The sequence below is a fragment of the Anguilla anguilla genome, chromosome 19 (genome assembly GCF_013347855.1).
Source record: "Anguilla anguilla isolate fAngAng1 chromosome 19, fAngAng1.pri, whole genome shotgun sequence".
Classification (NCBI taxonomy): Eukaryota; Metazoa; Chordata; class Actinopteri; order Anguilliformes; family Anguillidae; genus Anguilla; species Anguilla anguilla.
Genome location: NC_049219.1, coordinates 1,567,053 through 1,588,065, shown reverse-complemented (window position 1 = coordinate 1,588,065; position 21,013 = coordinate 1,567,053). Strand labels below are relative to the sequence as shown.

At 41.7% G+C, this 21,013-nt stretch overlaps 2 protein-coding genes and 1 long non-coding RNA gene across 3 annotated transcripts in view; 1 reads left to right on the top strand and 2 right to left on the bottom strand.

The window, feature by feature from the left end:
* The window catches only part of LOC118218882 (NACHT, LRR and PYD domains-containing protein 3-like), a gene marked incomplete at its 3' end in the record, with an annotated part of 393,893 nt that overhangs the window by 129,485 nt on the left and 243,395 nt on the right, over positions 1–21,013 (bottom strand). The gene's annotated exons all lie outside the window — the stretch shown is intronic.
* Positions 1–21,013, top strand: part of LOC118218977 — a 139,506-nt gene that overhangs the window by 76,319 nt on the left and 42,174 nt on the right. The window lies entirely within an intron of this gene.
* The window catches only part of LOC118218886 (NLR family CARD domain-containing protein 3-like), a 31,990-nt gene continuing 16,686 nt past the window's right edge, over positions 5,710–21,013 (bottom strand). Inside the window, exons 8-12 of the mRNA XM_035401613.1 lie at positions 12,830–13,003; positions 9,389–9,562; positions 7,094–7,255; positions 6,561–6,607; positions 5,710–6,338 (exon numbers count right to left, since the gene is read on the bottom strand). Of these exons, the coding sequence (XP_035257504.1) occupies positions 5,710–6,338; positions 6,561–6,607; positions 7,094–7,255; positions 9,389–9,562; positions 12,830–13,003 (1,186 nt within the window). The remainder of the gene's footprint in view (positions 6,339–6,560; positions 6,608–7,093; positions 7,256–9,388; positions 9,563–12,829; positions 13,004–21,013) is intronic.

The following is a 21,013-nucleotide window of genomic DNA, read 5'->3' as shown; positions in this document are numbered from 1 at the left end:
GCCTGACAGAACGTGCCGGAGGCCTGCTCTGTGTCCCTGTGCTGGAGGCCTGCTCTATGTCCCTGTGCTGGAGACCTGCTCTGTGTCCCTGTGCTGGAGCCGTCTCACAGCCTGACAGACCTGCTCTGTGTCCCTGTGCTGGGGACCTGCTCTGTGTCCCTGTGCTGGAGGCCTACTCTGTGTCCCTGTGCTGGAGGCCTGCTGTGTGTCCCTGTGCTGGAGCCTTCTCACAGCCTGAGAGACCTGCTCAGTGTCCCTGTGCCGGAGGCCTCCTCTGTGTCCCTGTGCTGGAGGCCTGCTCTGTGTCCCTGTGCTGGAGCCGTCTCACAGTCTGACAGAACGTGCCGGAGGCCTACTCTGTGTCCCTGTGCTGGAGGCCTGCTCTGTGTCCCTGTGCTGGAGACCTGCTCTGTGTCCCTGTACCGGAGGCCTGCTCTGTGTCCCTGTGCTGGAGGCCTGCTGTGTGTCCCTGTGCTGGAGGCCTACTCTCTGTGTCCCTGTGCTGGAGCCGTCTCACAGTCTGACAGAATGTGCCGGAGGCCTCGTTTGGGAGCAGCACAGAGCGGACGGTCTCATTCGCACCAAACCATTAGCGCAGGTTCTGAGGAGAAGGCAGGGTGTCATAATTGGCCCTGATCAGGAAGTTAAGCCTGGCTTGTGGTATCTTCCACCAGTCTGACCCACTGAGCGATCGGTCTTCCACACTTTCCCACGCTGTCCATCCTCCCAGACCACCTTAGCAAACTGCTAAAACCTGCTACCTCTCCTGCGCCATCCATGGTGGGATGACCCAGAGTCTTCTGTGTCCCTCTGTTTCCCTGCTGGGGGGGTTGTGTCCCTCTGTTTCCCTGCTAGGGGGGTGTGCCCCTCTGTTTCCCTGCTGGGGGGTTGTACCCCTCTGTTTTCCTATTGGGGGGGTTGCACCCCTCTGTTTTCCTGCTGGGGGGGTTGTGCCCCTCTGTTTCCCAGCTGAGGAGAGCAGTCAGGTAGAAGCAAACTGCAAACATAGAATGCATATCAGGCCACTGCTATATGTACCACAATTAAACCATCAGTGAAAGCCCAGGATATACTGGTATATTTATAAATCAATGACAAAGTATGTTCTACAGCATACCCAGCAATTTACCCACCCAGATATCATTTCTGATTAACAATGTTGTACATTTTCAGCTTTCATAAAATGCCAGTAGTACAAATTCTGATGTAGTCAGCTTAAAGGTACTTCTTAGCTTACAAAGGAGATGGTACAGTAGAATGGGCACATCCAATTTGTTCAGGTGCAGGGCATAAACAATATCTAGAGTTAAAAATATGTCTGATGTTTGAACAGGCTAGGCAGAATTTGTGTCATTTCCAACAGATTGGAATACGGGTTTAACATCAGCATGCCTTTGGAGCTGAGTGAGTACATTTAACATGGTCGGTGAAAATAGCAGTGATATGTGTTATTCAACTAATCATTTAAACAGAAACATTTACTCTAGACATTTGACACATAAACAGTAAAAATAACACAAATGCAACATTACAAACTTGCACCAGCAGGCCTTATCTGATAGAAGAAAAATCACATTATCAGAACAGACAGAACAGACATTGCCACAGGAATACCAATCGTGCTGCAATGTGACTCACCTGGGCAATGTTGCTGGAAGTGATGAGACAGAATTGCAAACATCTTGACTTCATTTCACAATCTGCATGTCTAGCAATAAGCACTGGAACATTGTACTAATACGAGACGACTGTATTGTGAAAACTGAGTGTGATTTAGAGTTGTGCACTTTGATGGTAGGTACTGCAATTAGTGTCTTAGGGTAAGAATTTTGCCAGTCAGTTTGGCAAATTGAGTTTTCCACATTGAGCCAAAGCAATCATAATGCTGTAATGCATTTGTAATGTGTGACTGCAGATATCAGAAATGCATCTGAAAAAATGAGAAAAACTGTAGGGTCTCAGGAACATCTCAGAGACTGGATGTCATGCAAACCACACTTCTGCCCTGGTTTTGGCTTAGTGGTCTAATCCATTCAACTGCTGTGCAGCAGATCCAGGTTCAAACCTACAGGAAAATCATTTATTTGAGAGGTAACATGAACATACCAGCTCAATAGACAAGCAGTGCCTTTTCAAAATGTATTGAGTTGTGGTTACATTACATTACATTACAGGCATTTAGCAGACGCTCTTATCCAGAGCGACTTACACAACTTTTTTACATAGCATTTTTACATTGTATCCATTTATACAGCTGGATATATACTGAAGCAATTCCGGTTAAGTACCTTGCTCAAGGGTACAACGGCAGTGTCCTTACCCGGGAATCGAACCTACGACCTTTTGGTTACAAGCCCAGTTCCTTACCCACTGTGCTACACTCCGTCCTAGATTACACTACAGCAACAGAAGCAAGCATTCATCAGACACTACACAACTTCTCTTATAATGGATTTTATTTCCATTACTGTAGATGAATGTCATTGCTTCAACTGCAGATTTTAGCCCCATGCTGATCTACTCAAATTGAGCCCAAACATAATCCCATACAGAATATGAAATAAGTACTACTGTGTCACAGGAGTTCAATACATCACACAATAATAAATCACAACAGCAAAACATTTGATATTTTAACAATTCAGGTTTAATCATTGCATATTATTGTCTGAAAATACAGAAAATTAAAGCAAAAAAAAATCCTAAAAGAATTAATAAGGAAACTCAATCCATCGTTGTTTACAGTAATGAAAGGAAATAAGTACACTGCAGTGATCATTCTGCATTCTCCCTATCAGCTGCATTTGCCAACAGAAATTTGCACATTGGAACTCTTGTGAAAATGAATGAAAGCAACTGTAAAAACTAGTAAAATCCACATTTAAGTGGAGGAGTTTGCCACTGGCTTCTTTTAAAAAAGATGCAGATACAGGAGATAGAATTATTACTTCAAAAACATTTTACCCTGCCATCTTTTGGCATTATTACTCTCAATGTTATATTAATGTTTTAATAATCAAAAGTACATAAACACACCTTGAACATTTGCAATATAAATGTATTAAAATGTAAAAAAATATCACATTTAGACAGCAAGTGCTTAACCTGAACTGCTAAAAGATAATACTCTTATGTACAGGGGTTAGGCTGTACTGAGGTTATATATATATATAATATTGGGCACAGCTGAAATTGCACTGGTAAGGCATTGGTCAAGGAAGGTTGCAAGTGTGTCGACGTGTGTGTGTGTGTGTGTGTGATTGGGTGAGTGTGTTTGTGTGCGTGAATTTGTGAATGTGTGTGCATACATGCGTACGTTTGTGGGAGTGACTGTGGATGTGAACATGTGTGTGTATGTGTGTGAGTGCATGAGTATGTGTGTGCCCGGATTGTGTGTGCGTATGGGTAAGAGAATGTGTGTGCGTGTGCACGCATGTATGTGTGTGTGCATGTGTGAGAGTATGATTGAGTGCATGAGTATGTGTGTGTGTACACACGGGTGCGTGTGTGTATGGGTAAGAGAAAGTGTGTGTGCATGCGTTTGTGTGAATGTGTGTGTGATTGTTTATTTGAGTGTGTGTGCGTGCAAGAGAATGAGTGTATGTATGTGTATGTGTGTGTGCGTGAGTGTGCCTTTGTGAATGTGTGTGTGTTTATACATGTGTGTGTGTGTGTATGTATGGGTATGAGAATGTTTGTGTATACATGTGTATATGGTGTGTGCACGCATGTATGTGTATGCATGTGTGTGCATGTGTGAGTGCATGAGTGTGTGTGTGTGCGTATGGGTAAGAGTATGTGTGTGTTTATACATGTGTGTGCGTGCGTGCGTATCGGAATGAGAATGTGTGTGTGTTGACACGTTTGTGTTTGTGCGTGATTCCATAAATGTGTGTGTGTGCGTGCGTTTGCGAATGTGTGTGTCTGTATACTGTATGTGAGTGTGTGAGTGAGAGAAAAAGTGTTTGTGTATGAGTGCGTGTATGTGTGCATGCGCGTGTGCATGAGATTGTGTGTGTCTGTGTGTAGGTGTGTGTGAGTGACTGGGTGTGAGAGAGTGTGTGTGCATAGGTCTGTGAGTGCGTGTGCATGAGTAAACATGAGTGCGTGTATTTGTGAGTGCGTGTGCATGACTGAGAGAGAAAGGGTGTGTGTGAGAGTATGTGTGTGTGATGGAGTGTATGTGAGAGAGAGAGGGTGTGTGTGTGACTGGTTGTGCGAGAGTGTGTGTAGATGTGTGAGTGCATGTGTGTGAGTCTAGGTGCATATGAGTGTGTATATATATATGTGTGAGTGTGTGATTGAGTGTGTGTGTATGTTTATACGAGTGTGTGTGTGTGTATATACGTGAGTGTGTGTGTGTGTGTGTATGTGTGAGTGTGTTATTGAGTGTGTGTATCTGTACATGAGAGTGTGTGTATATATATGTCTGTGTGTGTGTGTGTGCATGCGTTGGAGTGTGTCTCTACTCCAGTTAGCAGAGGGACACTGTGGAGTGTGTGTGTTGACACGTGTTTGTGTCTCTGCAGGCATGTGTGTGTGTGCGTGAGTGCATGAGTTTCTGTGTGTGTGCGTGCGTTTGTGTAAATGTGTGTGGATGTGAGTGTGTGTGTGTGAGAGAGAGGGTGTGTGTGTGTGTGAGTGACAGAGTATGAGAGAGAGAGAGAGAGAGAGAGAGAGTGTGTGCATACGATTATGAGCGTGTGTATGTATGCATGCATGCGTGTGCGCGTGAGAGTGCACTGGTGAATGTGTGTGTGTTTATACATGTGTGTGCATGCGTATGGGAATGTGAATGTGTGTGTTTATACATGTGTGTGCATGCATATGGGAATGTGAATGTGTGTGTGTTTATACATGTGTGTGCATGCGTATGGGAATGTGAATGTGTGTGTGTTTATACATGTGTGTGCATGCGTATGGGAATGTGAATGTGTGTGTGTTTATACATGTGTGTGCATGCGTATGGGAATGTGAATGTGTGTGTGTTTATACATGTGTGTGCATGCGTATGGGAACGTGAATGTGTGTGTTGACACGTGTTTGTGTCTTTGCATACGTGTGTGCGTGCGTGCGTGAGTGCATGAGTTTGTGTGTGTGTGCGTGACTGTGGATGTGAGTGCGTGTGTGTGAGAGAGAGAGGGTGTGTGTGTGAGTGACTGAGTATGAGAGAGAGAGAAAGTGTGTGTGTGCATACGGTTATGAGTGTGTGTACATATGTATGCATGTGTGTGTGCGCGTGAGAGTGCACTGGTGAATGTGTTTGTTGGTGTGTGCGAGAGATTGTGTGTGTTCATGTGTGTAGGTGTGTGTGTGCATGTGTGTGACTGGGTGTGTGCGTGCGTAGGTGCGTGAGTGCGTGTGCATGAGTGTACATCAGTGTGTGTATTTGTGAGTGCGTGTGCATGAGTGTGAGAAATCAAGGGTGTGTGTGAGAGTATGTGTGCGTGTGTGCATGTATGTATGTGGGTGTGTGTGTTTATGTGTATCTGAGTGTGTGTGTGTATGTGTATATGAGTGTGTGTGGTGTGTGTGTGTGAGTGGGTATATGAATGTGGTCTGTGTGTGTGTACATGAGTGTATGTATTTGTGTGTGCGTGCATGTGTGCGAGTGTGTATGCGCACGTGTGTGTGTGTGTATGCGTGTGTGTGTGTGTGCACGTGCATATTTGTGTATGCGCGTGCGTGCGTGTGTGTGTATGTGTGTCTCTACTCCAGTTGGCAGAGGGACACTGAGGAGTTAATCACAAAAAATCCAGCACAGAGGGGTTTGTGTTGAGTGAAGTGTGTGTGGAATCTGTGCAGGAGGGTCAGTGTGTCAGAGTCAGAGACGCTGTAGAAGGACAGAGTGCCGGCCGGACGGTCCACACACACCCCTACCCTGTACACACACACTCCTCTACCATCATCATCATCATTACACACTCCTGCTCTGCGGTAGGGGGAGGGGGGGGCAGGTAGGTCTGTTCGGTTCTTATTGTGCCAGACACAGTATCTGAGTTTATCAGAGTCACCGTAATCATCAAAGCACCGCAGACTCCAGGAGTTTTTATTCTCTCCAAACCCAGAGTCATAATCCTCTCCTTTCCTGCTGATTCCTTTATATGTCACTGCTATATCAACCCCTTCCCCCTCAGACACACTGAACTCAGCCTCCCAGTAACAGCGCTCACACACACTCTCTCTGCACACAACCTGGGGCTCGTACTCAAATCTCTCTGGATGATCAGGATATGGCTGCTTCTCTCTCCCCGGTGTGTGTGTCACCCTCCTGTTCCCCTCAGACAGAGACAGCTCTCTCTGCGCTGTGTTTGGATCCAGTGTGAGCTGACAGCCGTCTGCACACCAGAGACATTAATGAGATTAATTATCACTGTTAATATTCACCTTATTATGTGTGTGAGAGAGAAAGGACTGTCATAGTACCTCTGTGTGTGTGTTTGTGTACATGTGTGTTTCTGTTTGTGTGTTTATGTGTGAAAGAGAGAAGTCTCTCTCTCTCTCACACACACAGCAGAGTGTGTATCTATGGAAAGTGTTCTGTGTCGATACAGACTCACATTTCCTGGGTCCTGGTTTGGTCCTGTTCTCTCCTCCATGGTCCACACTGTAAGAACAGCACAACAGAATTCTGAATTTTAACCATCCTTTATTTCCACTCTTAACACACCAATGACATCACATATATAAAAACAAAGGCACAATAAAACACAAAACCACGATCATATGAAAAAAACACAAATCTGTCAGAAAGGAAACTTATTCCATTCACTCACCCTGCTCCATGTGCAAAAACAGCTCCCCTCCCTCCACTGAACATAAAACACCCTTATAACACACACACTCTGAAACACACTCAGGTTCTCCATTGCTTTGTAATACTGAAACTCCACCATCACTGTGTCCCTGATCAAACCCCTAACTACAACAACCACATCTTATTTACTGCAGTGATCCCGTGCAGCACCCTCCACAGGAGATCCCCAACTCTCTTGAGTAACGCTGGTTTGAACTGTGCCCTCCATGCCCCCCCCAACTCCTTCTGTGTGTGTGTGTGTGTGTGAGGTGCAGTGTGGAAACTTTCTGTACTTACAGCAGTGTGAGTGTGTCCAGTTTAGCAGCAGACAGCACTCTCACTCCTGAGTCTCCTGGGTGATTGTATCTCAGGTCCAGCTCTCTCAGGTGTGAGGGGTTTGAACACAGAGCTGAAGCCAGAGAATCACAGCCTCTCTGTGTGACTCTACAGCCTGACAGCCTGCAGAGAGGACACACACAGCGTACACACATTAATATAAACTAACAGGGCTGTGTGTGTCAAACGCATAGCAGTGTGTTACACACCTTACACAAATTAATATAAACTAACAGGGCTGTGTGTGTCAAACACATAGCAGGGTGTTACACACCTTACACACATTAATACAAAAAAGGCTGTGTGTATCAAACGCACAGCAGGGTGTTACACACCTTACACACATTAATATAAACTAACAGGGCTGTGTTTATCAAACACATAGCAGTGTGCTACTTTACAGCACATTAATATAAACTAACAGGGCTGTGTGTATCAAACACATAGCAGTGTGTTACACACCTTACACAAATTAATATAAACTAACAGGCAGGGTTCATACACTTCTTCACCAATGATTTTCAATTACTTTTCCATGACTTCTCCACAACCTTTAACTGAATTTCCATGACAAAAACAAATGACTTTATCTCAGCGGGACGATTTAAAATTATTTATTGTAACACTAGAAAAATTAGGTCTGCATCTGAAACATGGTGCCTCTCTAAAACAAATAAACACCAGACAGACACACTTAGATACATTCTCTCATATTTTAATTCGAATAGTTTAACATTTTTGTCAATGTCTCAAACAGGGCTCGAAATTGCGACCATTTTGGTCGCATATGCTCCCGAAATGTAATCTGTGCGACCTCGAAATATAATTGGGAGCATTTGTGCGAGTGCAAATAATTGTTCTGGTGCGACCTTTTTTTTTCTTTTTCCAGTCGAACGTCTTTCTCTGTACATTCGCTAGTTAGTACACTCAGTATGTGCCTTGTGAGCTGACGGTAACGCTTCTAACCAATCGTGAGCTTGACATTCTTACCTTTAATGCTGATTTTAAATTGGTTAATATTAGCCTTCAATCACTCCCTTTCGCTGCACTCCACTGTCACGCGACACAGAAAGCTAACGCGATAACTAATGTTACCTGAAGACAAAGTTCAATTTATTAGCGTAATCGAAAGCTGAAAAGTTGAAGCGAACGATTACGGCATTTTTTTGGAAACGTAAACTTAGTGTTTTGTGTAGTGACCCGGTTGAAACATCTAATTTCTCCGATGCAATTTACTGGCGGTTGATTTAATTAGCGGTATTAATGTGACGAGAAGCTCTTTGTCGTTTGAATGCATAACACGCAATTCCTTGAAGAGTCGACACATTTTATGCGTGACAGTTTAACTGTTACTTGTAAACCGTACTGTTATATTGTCGTTTTTTATCAATAAAACATCGATTGCATATATTGTTGGTGCTCCTTACATTTTGGTGGGTGCTCCTAACTTTTTGATGTTGGGAGCACCAGTGCTACGAAGTAAAAAAGTTCATTTCGAGCCCTGATATATTATTGAAGCTGCACTTCCCTGGCATATTGTCGGCACAGTAGGGCCTACGTTTACTAACTGCTACATTAGCAGAAGCGTGCCTGTTGGGCGTGCCTGTAAACAGACTGAGCCAGACCGAATTAACTTCTCACACCACCAAAATACCGCGAAGGTTACGTGCCAATTTACGTTTTATTACTATACATACTATTTTTATGATTGGATTAATTAGTAATTATATTTGATGCAACTTTAGCTGTGTTTCCATTACTTTTCCAAAACTTTTCAAAAAATATTATTTTCCATAACTTTTCCAGGGCCTGGAAATTGCATTTTAAATTTCAATGACTTTTCCAGGTTTTTCATGACCGTACGAACCCTGAACAGGGCTGTGTGTGTCAAAACCCTGCTACAGCTCAATATAAAATAACAAGGCTCTGGAATATATCATGACTATTTAAGAAAATGACCAGTTAAACTAAATTTGAACAGATTCAATTAATTTTCATAATGTATGAATAGAAACAATTTGACGCTTCTCAAAAATATGTTTTTTCCAACTGATGTCAGATTTAAAATGTGTTTCTACCAAGAGGAAGAACAGGAAAATGTTGCTTTATTTCTGTGAAGAAAAATAACTCTCTTGTCTATTTTAACATTAAAAACATTAGTAATACCAGTGCCATATTTAGTCATTATTAACATTAGTGCTGTATTGTGTCACATTGGAACCCTTTTTGATTGAAGGGGTTTGTGTTTGTACTCACCCTAGTCTCTGCACTTTACAGTGTGGGTCCTCCAGTCCAGCAGAGAGCGATCTCATTCCTGAATCCTGCAGCTCATTGTCTCTGAGCTCCAGATCTCTCAGCTCTGAGTGAGGAGAGCGCAGGACTGAGGCCAGAACATCACAGCAGCCCTCTGTGAGATTACACCAACCCAGCCTGTGGAGAGACACACACGCACATACACACAGACACACACAAACACACACACACACACAACACAAACACGCACACACGCATAAGTATAACACATACATAACACACATACGTATACACACACACACACACAAAAATATGCACACGTATACACACACACACACACACACACACCCGCACACAACACACATGCGCGCACACACACAGACACACACACACACACACACACACACACGTGCACACACACATACAAACACACACACAATTGAAATTCACTGCTGATTGTCACACTGTGCACCTTGGCAGCAGATAAATGTGGAATTTCCTATTTGTACAGTACGTGCATTCCTGGGATGTACACAGTACACACAAAAACAGGAAGAGTTTATAGTAATTACGTTCATAAAGTATTCTGACTAATCCACAAAAAAAGGTTATCACTTGGCTCAATTAACAAAAAATAACTAAAAATAAGGAGCCAATTCAACTCAAGGTTGGGGGCTTCCTGCAAGGATTTCAATAACAAAACTGTTCCATGTTGCGATGATATCACATGGGACACAACATGATTGCAAACATATTTCATTTGAAAACACAAGAAACAGCACTAGTATGATCACTATGGTGTACTTTACCTCACCTTCAGTCTACAAACATCTTTATATTTTAAAAACATTCAATCTTCATCTAATAATGTAACCAAGGCGGCAAGTGAAATACACTGCACCGCCATCTACTGGCTGCACAGAAACACCACAACTGATTATTGCCATTGACTGGTACTACAGGTATATGTAGTACCAGTCCAAAAATTTAAAAATAATAAATAAATAAATGACGCAATGAATTAATTAATGTATAAATACATAAATAAATAAATACAAAAGCAAGAAAATGTAAAAATAAATGAATGTACACAGAAATAAATTAATAGACAAAATCTGACAAATGGGTATTTGCATTTATTTCCATATTTATTTGATTCATTCATTTCTGTGGATGTTCATTTCCATATTTATTTATTGCTTGATTCATTTATTTCTGTATATATTTATTTCCTTATTTATGTTTTGATTAATTTATGTCTATATATATTTATTTCTGTATTTGTTCATCCATATGTTAATGAGGGGGCTGTCAATGAAAATATGTCATAGTGTCACATTATTCCCATTGGTTGATCGATACCAGAGTACGTAGATTCACTGTACATGCCTTGCTTCAACACCGGTTGCTTTTTACCACATTTACGTTAGTAGGACAGAGCAGGGCAAAACGTAACACAGATTTTATTTTTTTGGTTAGGTGGTGCAGCTTGAGTGACGTATTTCAGGATAAACCCTCAGAATGACCCTTGCTTTCTCTCCAATGAAAGGTGAGGGATTTTGATAAACATTTTGGGAGATATTGCCAAATAAAAGTTTGTTTTGGTGATATGTAAGCACATTGTTTTACCATAAGTATTTTTTGGGTGCTGTAAAGTTTGTGCATATCAAAGGATCCAAATGTATGTAATCGTAAACAGTCTTTTCGTGACTAACAGATTGCATATTTTTGATAGAGCAATCAGCTCCACCTGCAGGATTAAGACATGCACGCAGACTGACAGAGCAAGGGAACATAACAGGACTGAAAAGGAAAGACATTCAACGGGAACTGCAGAATAATGCTGGGATAACTTCAGAAGGGAAAAGAACCACATAGAACAGTTTATGATAAACTTTACTTTGGATAATAAAGAACTGTGGCATACATACAGTATGGCTGCACTCAAATCTCCTGAACAAGCTACCTCACTACCTCACTGACGTCTTACATTGGTTGGCATATCCTGTTTCGTAATGCCTATGGCTCCACCTAGTGGATAACCTGACTACACTACAAATGTACAGTATGGTGATAAGTTTTCATCAGTTGGCAATAAGCTATGAAAAACATTTAAATGTAATCAATAGATAGATTACAAACAGTGTTTGTATCCTAAAAAATCAAACTGTATTGAGTTACCTTACTTTGTGTGAACCTTTAAAGGTATTAAAACTTAGGTTAGCTCGCCATGTCAGTTTTTGAATGGCATGTTCCAGAAATTTCATTATGGTATGAAATCATAATTAGGATGTAGGTGTGAATGGTTTGTATTAAATGATTAATCTAGCGTAATCTAGGCGTGAATTAGCAGACTAGACTCTCGTTGCGCCAATTGCGGCGTCCATTTGTCTTAAGCAGCAATGGAGGCAAAAAAGATCAGAGAGAAAATTTAAAAAGGAGAATTTAAAAAAGGAAGGGCAGAAAAGTTCCGTGTGGGAGCGATTTAGTGAATGACGAGTCAAGTGCTGGGTATGTCATATGCAACAGCTGCGAAATAATGAGAAATAGCGGTAATGTGTGATCGGATGCGGGTCTCTAAATCGGAGAAAATAATTTGTTCGGGTGGGTGGCGGGTGGATGATTTATGCGTACATGTGGATTCGGATGACGTCAGAGCCGATCCGCGCATCACTAGTGTGTGTGTGTGAAACCGCGCCCTGTACTCCTCCGGGAGCAGCGCACACTTTTATTTGAGTTATTTGAGTTTGATTTATTTATTTGAGTTTGTCAAGCACTTTAAACATCAGCAGTTTTTTAGTTTACTTTTTAAACAATTGAGGTTATTGCCATTTCTTGTTTGTGCTGTGATTTAAATAAAGAAAAAACATTTATCTGCACCTTTATTCCTGTTTACAATCATTTACATGTGTTAAGAAATTACCAATGTGTATGGGAACTGACAAAAAAGGTAACACTTAAAATGTATTATTACGGCGCCAAAAGGCGCGGTGAAAGATTTTGGGTCTAACTAAATTATGTGCTGGTGCACCTAAATGGAAAAAGTTAGTCTGGAGCCCTGTAAATCCAAGGAAGTTATACTTATTTCATACAATACCTTTGTCAGACCACACTTAGTGAACTGTGTGCAGTTCTGGGGACTGTACTACAAGAAAGATATAGAGGATCTGGAAAAGGTTGAAATAAGGGAAACCAAATTGGTTCCTGGTATGAAAGATAAAAGTTTTGAGGAAAGACTTCAGATGCTTAACATCTTCAAGATTAGTAAAAGTAGACTCAGGGTTATTTGACTGAGTCTTTTAAATTCATAAAGGGGATCAACAAAGTGAACTACAAGAGATTCTTCAGGTTCAGCTCTCTGTTCAACCCTATATTTCACTGCACAGATCCATAATCACTAATTCCATTTAATTAAGGTCACACACAGTGCACAGCACAACTCACCCCAGTGTCTGTAGTTTACAGTTTGGACTCATCAGTCCAGCACAGAGCAGCTTCACTCCTGAATCTCCCAGGTTATTGACGCTGAGGTCCAGATCTCTCAGGGGTGAGTTTGATGACTGGAGAGCAGAGGCCACAATTTCACAGGACATCTTTGTGAGGCCACAGCTGTATAGTCTGCAAAAGAGAGTTAATATATTATTGTATTTTTAAATAGCGAAATATCCTGTAAAATGTGATATGTGAAATGTAACAGTAATCATGTTGAGTGATGAAGAGTGATACTGAGGATCTGCAGATATCCACCCCACACTTGCTACAGCTGTGCGTCAGCTGAACTTACTGTAAGAGGCCCTCTGTGTCAGTTCTGTTCTTTCCGAACACAGCTAGGTCTATTACAGGATCCAGAAGAAGCCATGGGGAGATGTCAGACCAGCAGGTTGAAGAAGCCATGTCTTTCCCCCTCTAACTGTAGCTTCCCTCATTGCATACTTGACAATTAAAAAGCGCTTTTCTCCTCTTTCTGCCCTTGCATGTCCACTTCCCATGAGTCCTCAATAGGATGCATAGTAGGGTGATCTACACTAGATCATTTAAATTTAATCCAGTTATGCAAAGCAAGTTTTATCTATCTATGCCTCAGTGGTGTTTCTCCCATCTCATTAGTAATGCATTAATTGGTGTTGTTCTGAGTGCCCCACAGCATATCCTCAAAGCTTTTGCCTGTTTAACATGTGATGCCAGGAAGGGAATTGGGGTGCTGTCCACCAGGGGGCAGCATCGGCCCTACAGATGGTTACAGTTGCAACTGTGGTTCATTGCAATCACATCAGCTGTGGCCCATTACCTAACCATGGGCTCTATAAGTGACCTAGCTTCCAGGCCAAGGGGAGGGTGCTTTTAGATGGTGTTTGGGAGCTGGGTAGTGGACAGTATGGTGGGTTGGTGCCAGTTTTGTTTGGAGCAGCTAAAGGTGCATATAATAACCCTGTGCTCTATACAGCAGTGAGGAGTCTCCTTGTGTTCCTGCTATATAATAACCCTGTGCTCATTATATGACAATGAGGAGTCTCCTTGTGTTCCTGCTATATAATGACCCTGTGCTCTATATAGCAGTGAGGAGTCTCCTTGTGTTCCTGCTATAAAATGACCCTGTGCTCTATATAGCAGTGAGGAGTCTCCTTGTGTTCCTGATATACAATGACCCTGTGCACTATATAGCAGTGAGGAGTCTCCTTGTGTTCCTGCTATATAATGACACTGTGCTCTATATAGCAGTGAGGAGTCTCCTTGTGTTCCTGCTATATAACGACCCTGTGCAACCTCTACCCTCTGCCTAGCAAGATAAGTAAAGCCAACTGCTGTTGAAGTACACAGAACTACTCACCCCAGTCTCCATACTTTACAGTTTGGGCTCATCAGTCCAGCACAGAGCAGCTTCACTCCAGAATCTCCCAGGCTATTGTAGCTGAGGTCCAGATCTCTCAGGGGTGAGTTTGATGACTGGAGAGCAGAGGCCACAATTTCACAGGACATATCTGTGAGGTCACAGCTGTTCAGTCTGCAAAAGAGAGTTGATATATTATTGTATTTTAAATAGCGCAATATACTGTAAAATCTGATATGTGCAATGTTACAGTAATCATGTTGAGTGATGAAGAGTGATATTGAGGATCTGCAGATATCCACCCCACACATGCTACAGCTGTGCTTCAGCTGAACTTACTGTAAGAGGCCCTCTGAGTCAGTTCTGTTCTTTCCTAATACAGCTAGGTCTATTACAGGATCCAGAAGAAGCCATGGGGAGATGTCAGACCAGCAGGTTGAAGAAGCCATGTTTTTTCCCCTCTAACTGTAGCTTTCCCCACTGCACATTTGCACAATTAATAAGAGCTTTTCTCCTCTTTCTACCCTTGCATGTCCACTTCCCATGTGTCCTCAACAGGATGCTTAGCAGGGTGATCTACACTAGATCATTTAAACTTAATCCAGTTATGCAAAGCAAGTTTTATCCATCTATGCCTCATTGGTGTTTCTCCCATCTCATTAGTAATGCATTAATTGGTGTTGTTCTGAGTGCCCCACAGCATATCCTCAAAGCTCTCGCCTGTTTAACATGTGATGCCAGGAAGTGAATTGGGGTGCTGTCCACCAGGGGGCAGCATCGGCCCTACAGAGAGGTATTGCTGCAGCTGTGGCCCATTACCTAACCATGGGCTCTATAAGAGGCCTAGCTTCCAGGCCTAGGGGAGGGTGCTTTTAGATGGTGTTTGGGAGCGTGGCTATGGACAGGTGGGATTTTTTTCCTTACCGCAAAAATTAGCGAAGCCATTCAAACCGTTGCGGTAACCGCCATAAAAAAAATTATAATTTAAACCTCCGGGCTACGATTTTGTTTTTTACAAGTACATTTCTGGAATGGCTGTTTCCGAAAAATAGGTTCTGCCCAGCAGTTCATGCTGTTTGTCGAAGGACTGAAGCATAGCTCGGAATGATGGCTTTCCTACAGTCCGGAAGGGCACCATCTCCGCAACCAAATACTTTGTTACAGTTGTTGTAAGTGCTCGCCACTTGTTGATGTCCCGGTTGTATTTAGTCACTCTGGCAAATGCCTCTGAGACTCCTAACTGACGTAGTGCCGAGCCGGTACCTCCCGAGGTAGATGGGGTGCCTTTCATTGCATCGTATAACGGACGGTGAGTGGTCCTAAGATGCGATGCTAGATTTCTCCTGTTTCCTCGCATGAAGATTTTCTTGCTGCAAATGCGGCACACTGCCTCATCCAAATTCTTTGGCTTTCCATCTTCATCAGGCTCAAAGCCAAAATGTTCCCAAACAGGAGAAGTAACGTTGGGTTTCGCTACAAGATCCATGTTTTTAGCCTAATTTGAAGCAAAAACTTTCCAGAGCCAACAGTTGCAAAGCACGTTCTGGGTGACACTTTCTCCGATTAGAACGTTAACTGCGCAACTGTGAGTGAAAACTTTTGAACACAAGGCGTGAAGAAAATAGGCTACACAATTATAATTGTAATTATTTAAAAAATTGCATTGCATTTATTTCAGATCACAACTTTTACAAGTAAAAATTGGAACATAAACAATTGGCCTAAAATAAACAGGGAAAAAACAAAACCCAGCGGTGAAGCAGTGATCAGCTTGACTCTGCGGTGGACGTGACGTGATTGCGTTACCACGGTAATGCAGTAACCGCGGCAGCTCTAGTTTGCCGGCCACTGACCTGTGTTCAAAGCCTCTCTAACTACTCTGAGAACACTGTCCTCTAGCTGCGCTTCTCGCAAGTCTTCTCAGGAGAACTGTTCTAGCTGACCCAAATTGAGATGAGTTGCAAAAGCATACAGCTCAGGAACACTTTCTGCTGGAAAACCTAGTTTGTCTGCCAAGTGCACATCACTGTCACTAGACTCCTGCACATGCACACGACTACAAATCGCCTTCACATCACCCTGTGAAAGGTTTCTCCACATCTCAGTGTCCAGTTTCGGGAAAGAAAATCAGCCTCAACATTGACCTTCTCAGGGCGATATTTTACTTCAAAATCGTACGTGGCTAGGGCAGGAAGCCACCTATGCCCTGTAGCATTAAGTTTCCCTGTCGTCAACACGTGATTGCGTTTCCGCGGTAATGCAGTAACCGTGGTAGCTCTAGTATAAGTATGGATTTCATTAGAGTGCAGAGCAGGTAGTGAATAATGGGGATGGATGAAGACTGCAATATATGACAGAAGTGAATCCAGAAGTCGGTGGAAACCTGGCAAATGAAACTCAATACAGCTCAATGTAAAGTTCTACATGTGGGAAATAAAGGCATGTGTGTATTAGTGATGTGCGGATCGCGGTTATATCCGCGGGCACCACGGTTAATCTGCGGATCGGGTGGGCCAGGTCATAAAAATGAACATTCTGATTAATAGCGGATGGGTTACGGGTGGGTGAAATAATACATCATTAATGAGGAAAATATTAATTACATTCTCTAAAATGTGAACATATTTTAAGCTTCATTTTTCGTCAGGCGTGAATTAGCAGACTAGACTCTCGTTGCGCCAATTGCAGCGTCCATTTGTCTTAAGCAGCAAAGGAGGCAAAAAAGATCAGAAAGAAAATTTAAAAAAAGAGAATTAAAAAAAGGAAGGGCAGAAAAGTTCAGTGTGGGAGCGATTTAGTGAATGACGAGTCAAGTGCAGGGTATGTCATATGCAACAGCTGCGAAATAATGAGAAATAGCGGTAATGTGTGATCGGGTGCGGGTCTCTAAATTGGAGAAAATAATTTGTTCGGGTGGATGATTTATGCGTACATGCGGATTCGGATGACGTCAGAGCCGATCCGCGCATCACTAGTGTGTATGTGTGAAACCACGCCCTGTACTCCTCCGGGAGCAGCGCACACTTTTATTTGAGTTATTTGAGTTTGTCAAGCACTTTAAACATCAGCACTTTTTAAGTTTCTTTTTTAAACAATTGAGGTTATTGCCATTTCTTGTTTGTGCTGTGATTTAAATAAAGAAAAAACATTTATCTGCCCTTTATTCCTGTTTACAATCATTTACATAATGTGTTAAGAAATTACCAATGTGTATGGGAACTGACAAAAAAGGTAACACTTAAAATGTATTATTACGGTGCCAAAAGGCGAGGTGAAAAATTTAGGGTCTAACGAAATTATGTGCTGGTGCACCTAAATGAAAAAGGCGCACCAGTGCATCCAATGTAAAAAGTTAGTCTGGAGCCCTGTAAATCCAAGGAAGTTATACTTATTTTATACAATACCTTTGTCAGACCACACTTAGTGAACTGTGTGCAGTTCTGGGGACTGTTCTACAAGAAAGATATAGAGGATCTGGAAAAGGCTGAAAGAAGGGAAACCAAACTGGTTCCTGGTATGAAAGATAAAAGTTTTGAGGAAAGACTTCAGATGCTTAACTTCTTCAAGCTTAGTAAAAGTAGACTCATGGTTATTTTATTGAGTCTTTTAAATTCATAAAGGGGATCAACAAAGTGAACTACAAGAGATTCTTCAGGTTCAGGTCTGTTAGTATGACGAGGGGGCATAAAAGGAAATTAGCAAAAGGTAAATTCCGCACCGACGTAAGGAAGTATTTTTTCACACAGAGAGTAGTCACTGTGTAGAATAGCTTGGCGCATGTCATGTAGTAGAGGCAGAAACTCTGGGGGTTGTCAAGACCAGGCTTGATACGATGCTGGATACTATCTAGTTTGTATGTAAACCAAGCACTAGTGGTAGGTAGGAAAACGGCGAGCATGTCGGGCTGAATGGCCTATTCTCGTAATTATGTTATGCTATTTTTATGTTATGATCGACGTGAAACATATTACTGTACTGAAGTGGTCAATATTTTACAATGTCAATCATGCATTCAGCATTCAGTCATCACCTGTGACCTGATACTACAGACTCCACTGAAAACTTACATTCTGGTCAAGAACCACAAACCTGGCAACCCTAAGACTCATGAGGGTTTACCCTGCTTTTCTTTGTTGTGCTAAAGCAGTTAGAAGAGAGAGATGAGAACAATGTGGACAAAGAAAGAATGCTGGTGGACATAGGAGTAAACAGATAGAAAGCAGTTTATATATTTCACTGCACAGAGCCATAATCACTAATTCTATTTAGTTAACCTCGTAGCGCAAAGCCCCTAGTGGTCTGCACGCCAGCGTGCCGAGATTACTGAACTCAAACATTCGGTGCTACTGCAACCAAAGTGTGAGTTAAAAACAGAAACGCGTTGTTTTAGTTTCATTACTAGACGATACACGACAACTATGCCGAAAACAGAGTTTCGCAGCCCCACCATTGTCGCTCTGGTCGTTCATTTAACATGCACCCCCTCCCTGCAGCCTCATCTACAAAACACCTCCCACCCATGACATAATGGAAAATATTGTCTATCTTGGCATTCATAAAAATATTCTTTCACCACTAAAAAATCATATTCCGTCATAGCAACAAGATAAACCCGACAATAGCCCTAACAGCAGTGAAAACGCTGCTCACTGAATAACGAAATAAACGAGAAAAGATTTTTTTTAAATGATACCATGTCATTCTACAGTCAATATCTGGGACTAAATGTTGAATAAATATACAACCATACTGTTGGTTTTACGTGTAGAGATGTCCCTTGTGAGACTTCAGTAGGTGAGAGTATAAGCTTTCTAATGATGTATAACATGTTTAATTCCTCTTTTGGAATGGCGTTTTATAGGTCAGCGTAACAGAAAATATTCTTAGCATTGCATTCACTTATGCATTCACTCTATGTTAGCAGAAAAATATCTAACGAAACATGGTCAACGATATTTCGTAATTTCTTGGAAAATACTATTATTATTGAGGACTTCTGGACATAGCTAAGCCATATGTTCGCTGATAGACCTAGCTGACATTGTTTTCTGGAGCAAAACAGAAGCGAATAGAACAGAATCATTGACACTGTCTCTGTCTCCATCTACTGAACATTTCATCCTTGCTATGTAAGTATTACTGCTCAAAATATTTTGGTTATATACGTTATTTTTGAAATTGAGTATCTTTAAATAGGTTAGTGGTGTTATATAATGTGAATATTTCACACTGTAATGTAAGCGTTAGTTAGTGGTGTATTAGTTTTTGTGAAACATGCAACGGTGATGACGTGAGAGTTGGAACATTGCCAAAACGTGGTGGACGGTTGAAACTTGTTTTCATGTCGTCCCATCCCCATACAAGAAAACATACGAGAGTGCAGAGTATAGAAATACACACAAGTTAATTATTACACATTTAGGTACTGTACTGCATTGTGTGACAATATTTTTGCATTATTTTTTTAATCTGATAGCAATGTTTCATATTAAACCTTCATAAGAGGCTCATTTACATGCTCTATAATGGACAAAAAGCATTTTATTCAATTTTGGAGATTTTGGATATGTTTCTGGACCCCTAGATATTTTAGACCACTGTACTGACTGAAAGCTTGTAATTCCAACTTGCAAATTTTGCAACAGTAATTTTCTTGAGTCAAAACAGTTGATTTGTAGTGAAATACGTGAATATGTTGTGATTTACAGCAATGCATAATTTAGACATTTCGGATAGATTTGGAGACGCTGGGTACACTGCTTAGTTTTTGCTTCATACATCTATAGTAGTTCTACATATCCACCCTTAGATTTTATGAACTTGTGGTCAAGAAGTTTTTCATCTAGCACATGTATAGTTTAACCTGCTGTATGCAATCTCTCAGTATTACATGGCAAACTTAAAAAGTGCAAACTCATTTTTGATTTTTTGTCAAAACAATTGCATCTGTGGCACTTTAGTTTATATTCATAATTTTGGAAGAAATAATCTGCATTAGTAGTGTAAATTGTACAAATGTCTTGCTTCATGTAAGCCATTTTTCAAGTATCTGTGGTGTTCACATCTGGAGTTATAAAGCTTTAAATAGGGTACCCCCTAAATGGGCAATGATTGGCAAGATTTGGCTTGTGCGCTAAGGGGTTAAGGTCACACAGTACACAGCACTACTCACCCCAGTGTCTGTAGTTTACAGTTTGGACTCATCAGTCCAGCACAGAGCAGCTTCACTCCGGAATCTCCCAGGTTATTGTAGCTAAGGTCCAGTCTCTGTAGTGTACAGTTTGGAGTCATCAGTCCAGCACAGAGCAGCTTCACTCCTGAATCTCCCAGGTTATTGTTGCTGAAGTCCAGATCTCTCAGGGGTGAGTTTGATGACTGGAGAGCAGAGGCCACAATTTCACAGGACATCTCTGTGAGGTCACAGCTGTTCAGTCTGCAAAAGAGAGTTGATATATTATTGTATTTTTAAATAGCGCAATATACTGTAAAATCTGATATGTGCAATGTAACAGTAATCACACTGAGTGATGAAGAGTTATATTGAGGATTTAAAGTTACTGATGCTCTGAGGAAAATGACTTTGCTACAATCTCCAACTGCAGCACTTTAGGCCTGAGAATTAGACGTCCTGTTGGACAGAACTCTGACAGTTCTACAGACGAAATTCTTACCCAAATGGCCCCCTTTCTTCTGGCATTTGGCACAGATACAACCAAAAGTAAAGATGCAAGAAATAACTCAGAAATAACATCTCTCAGTTTGGATAGTGAGTTAGGCTCTGCTTCTTTACTTTTGCTGGT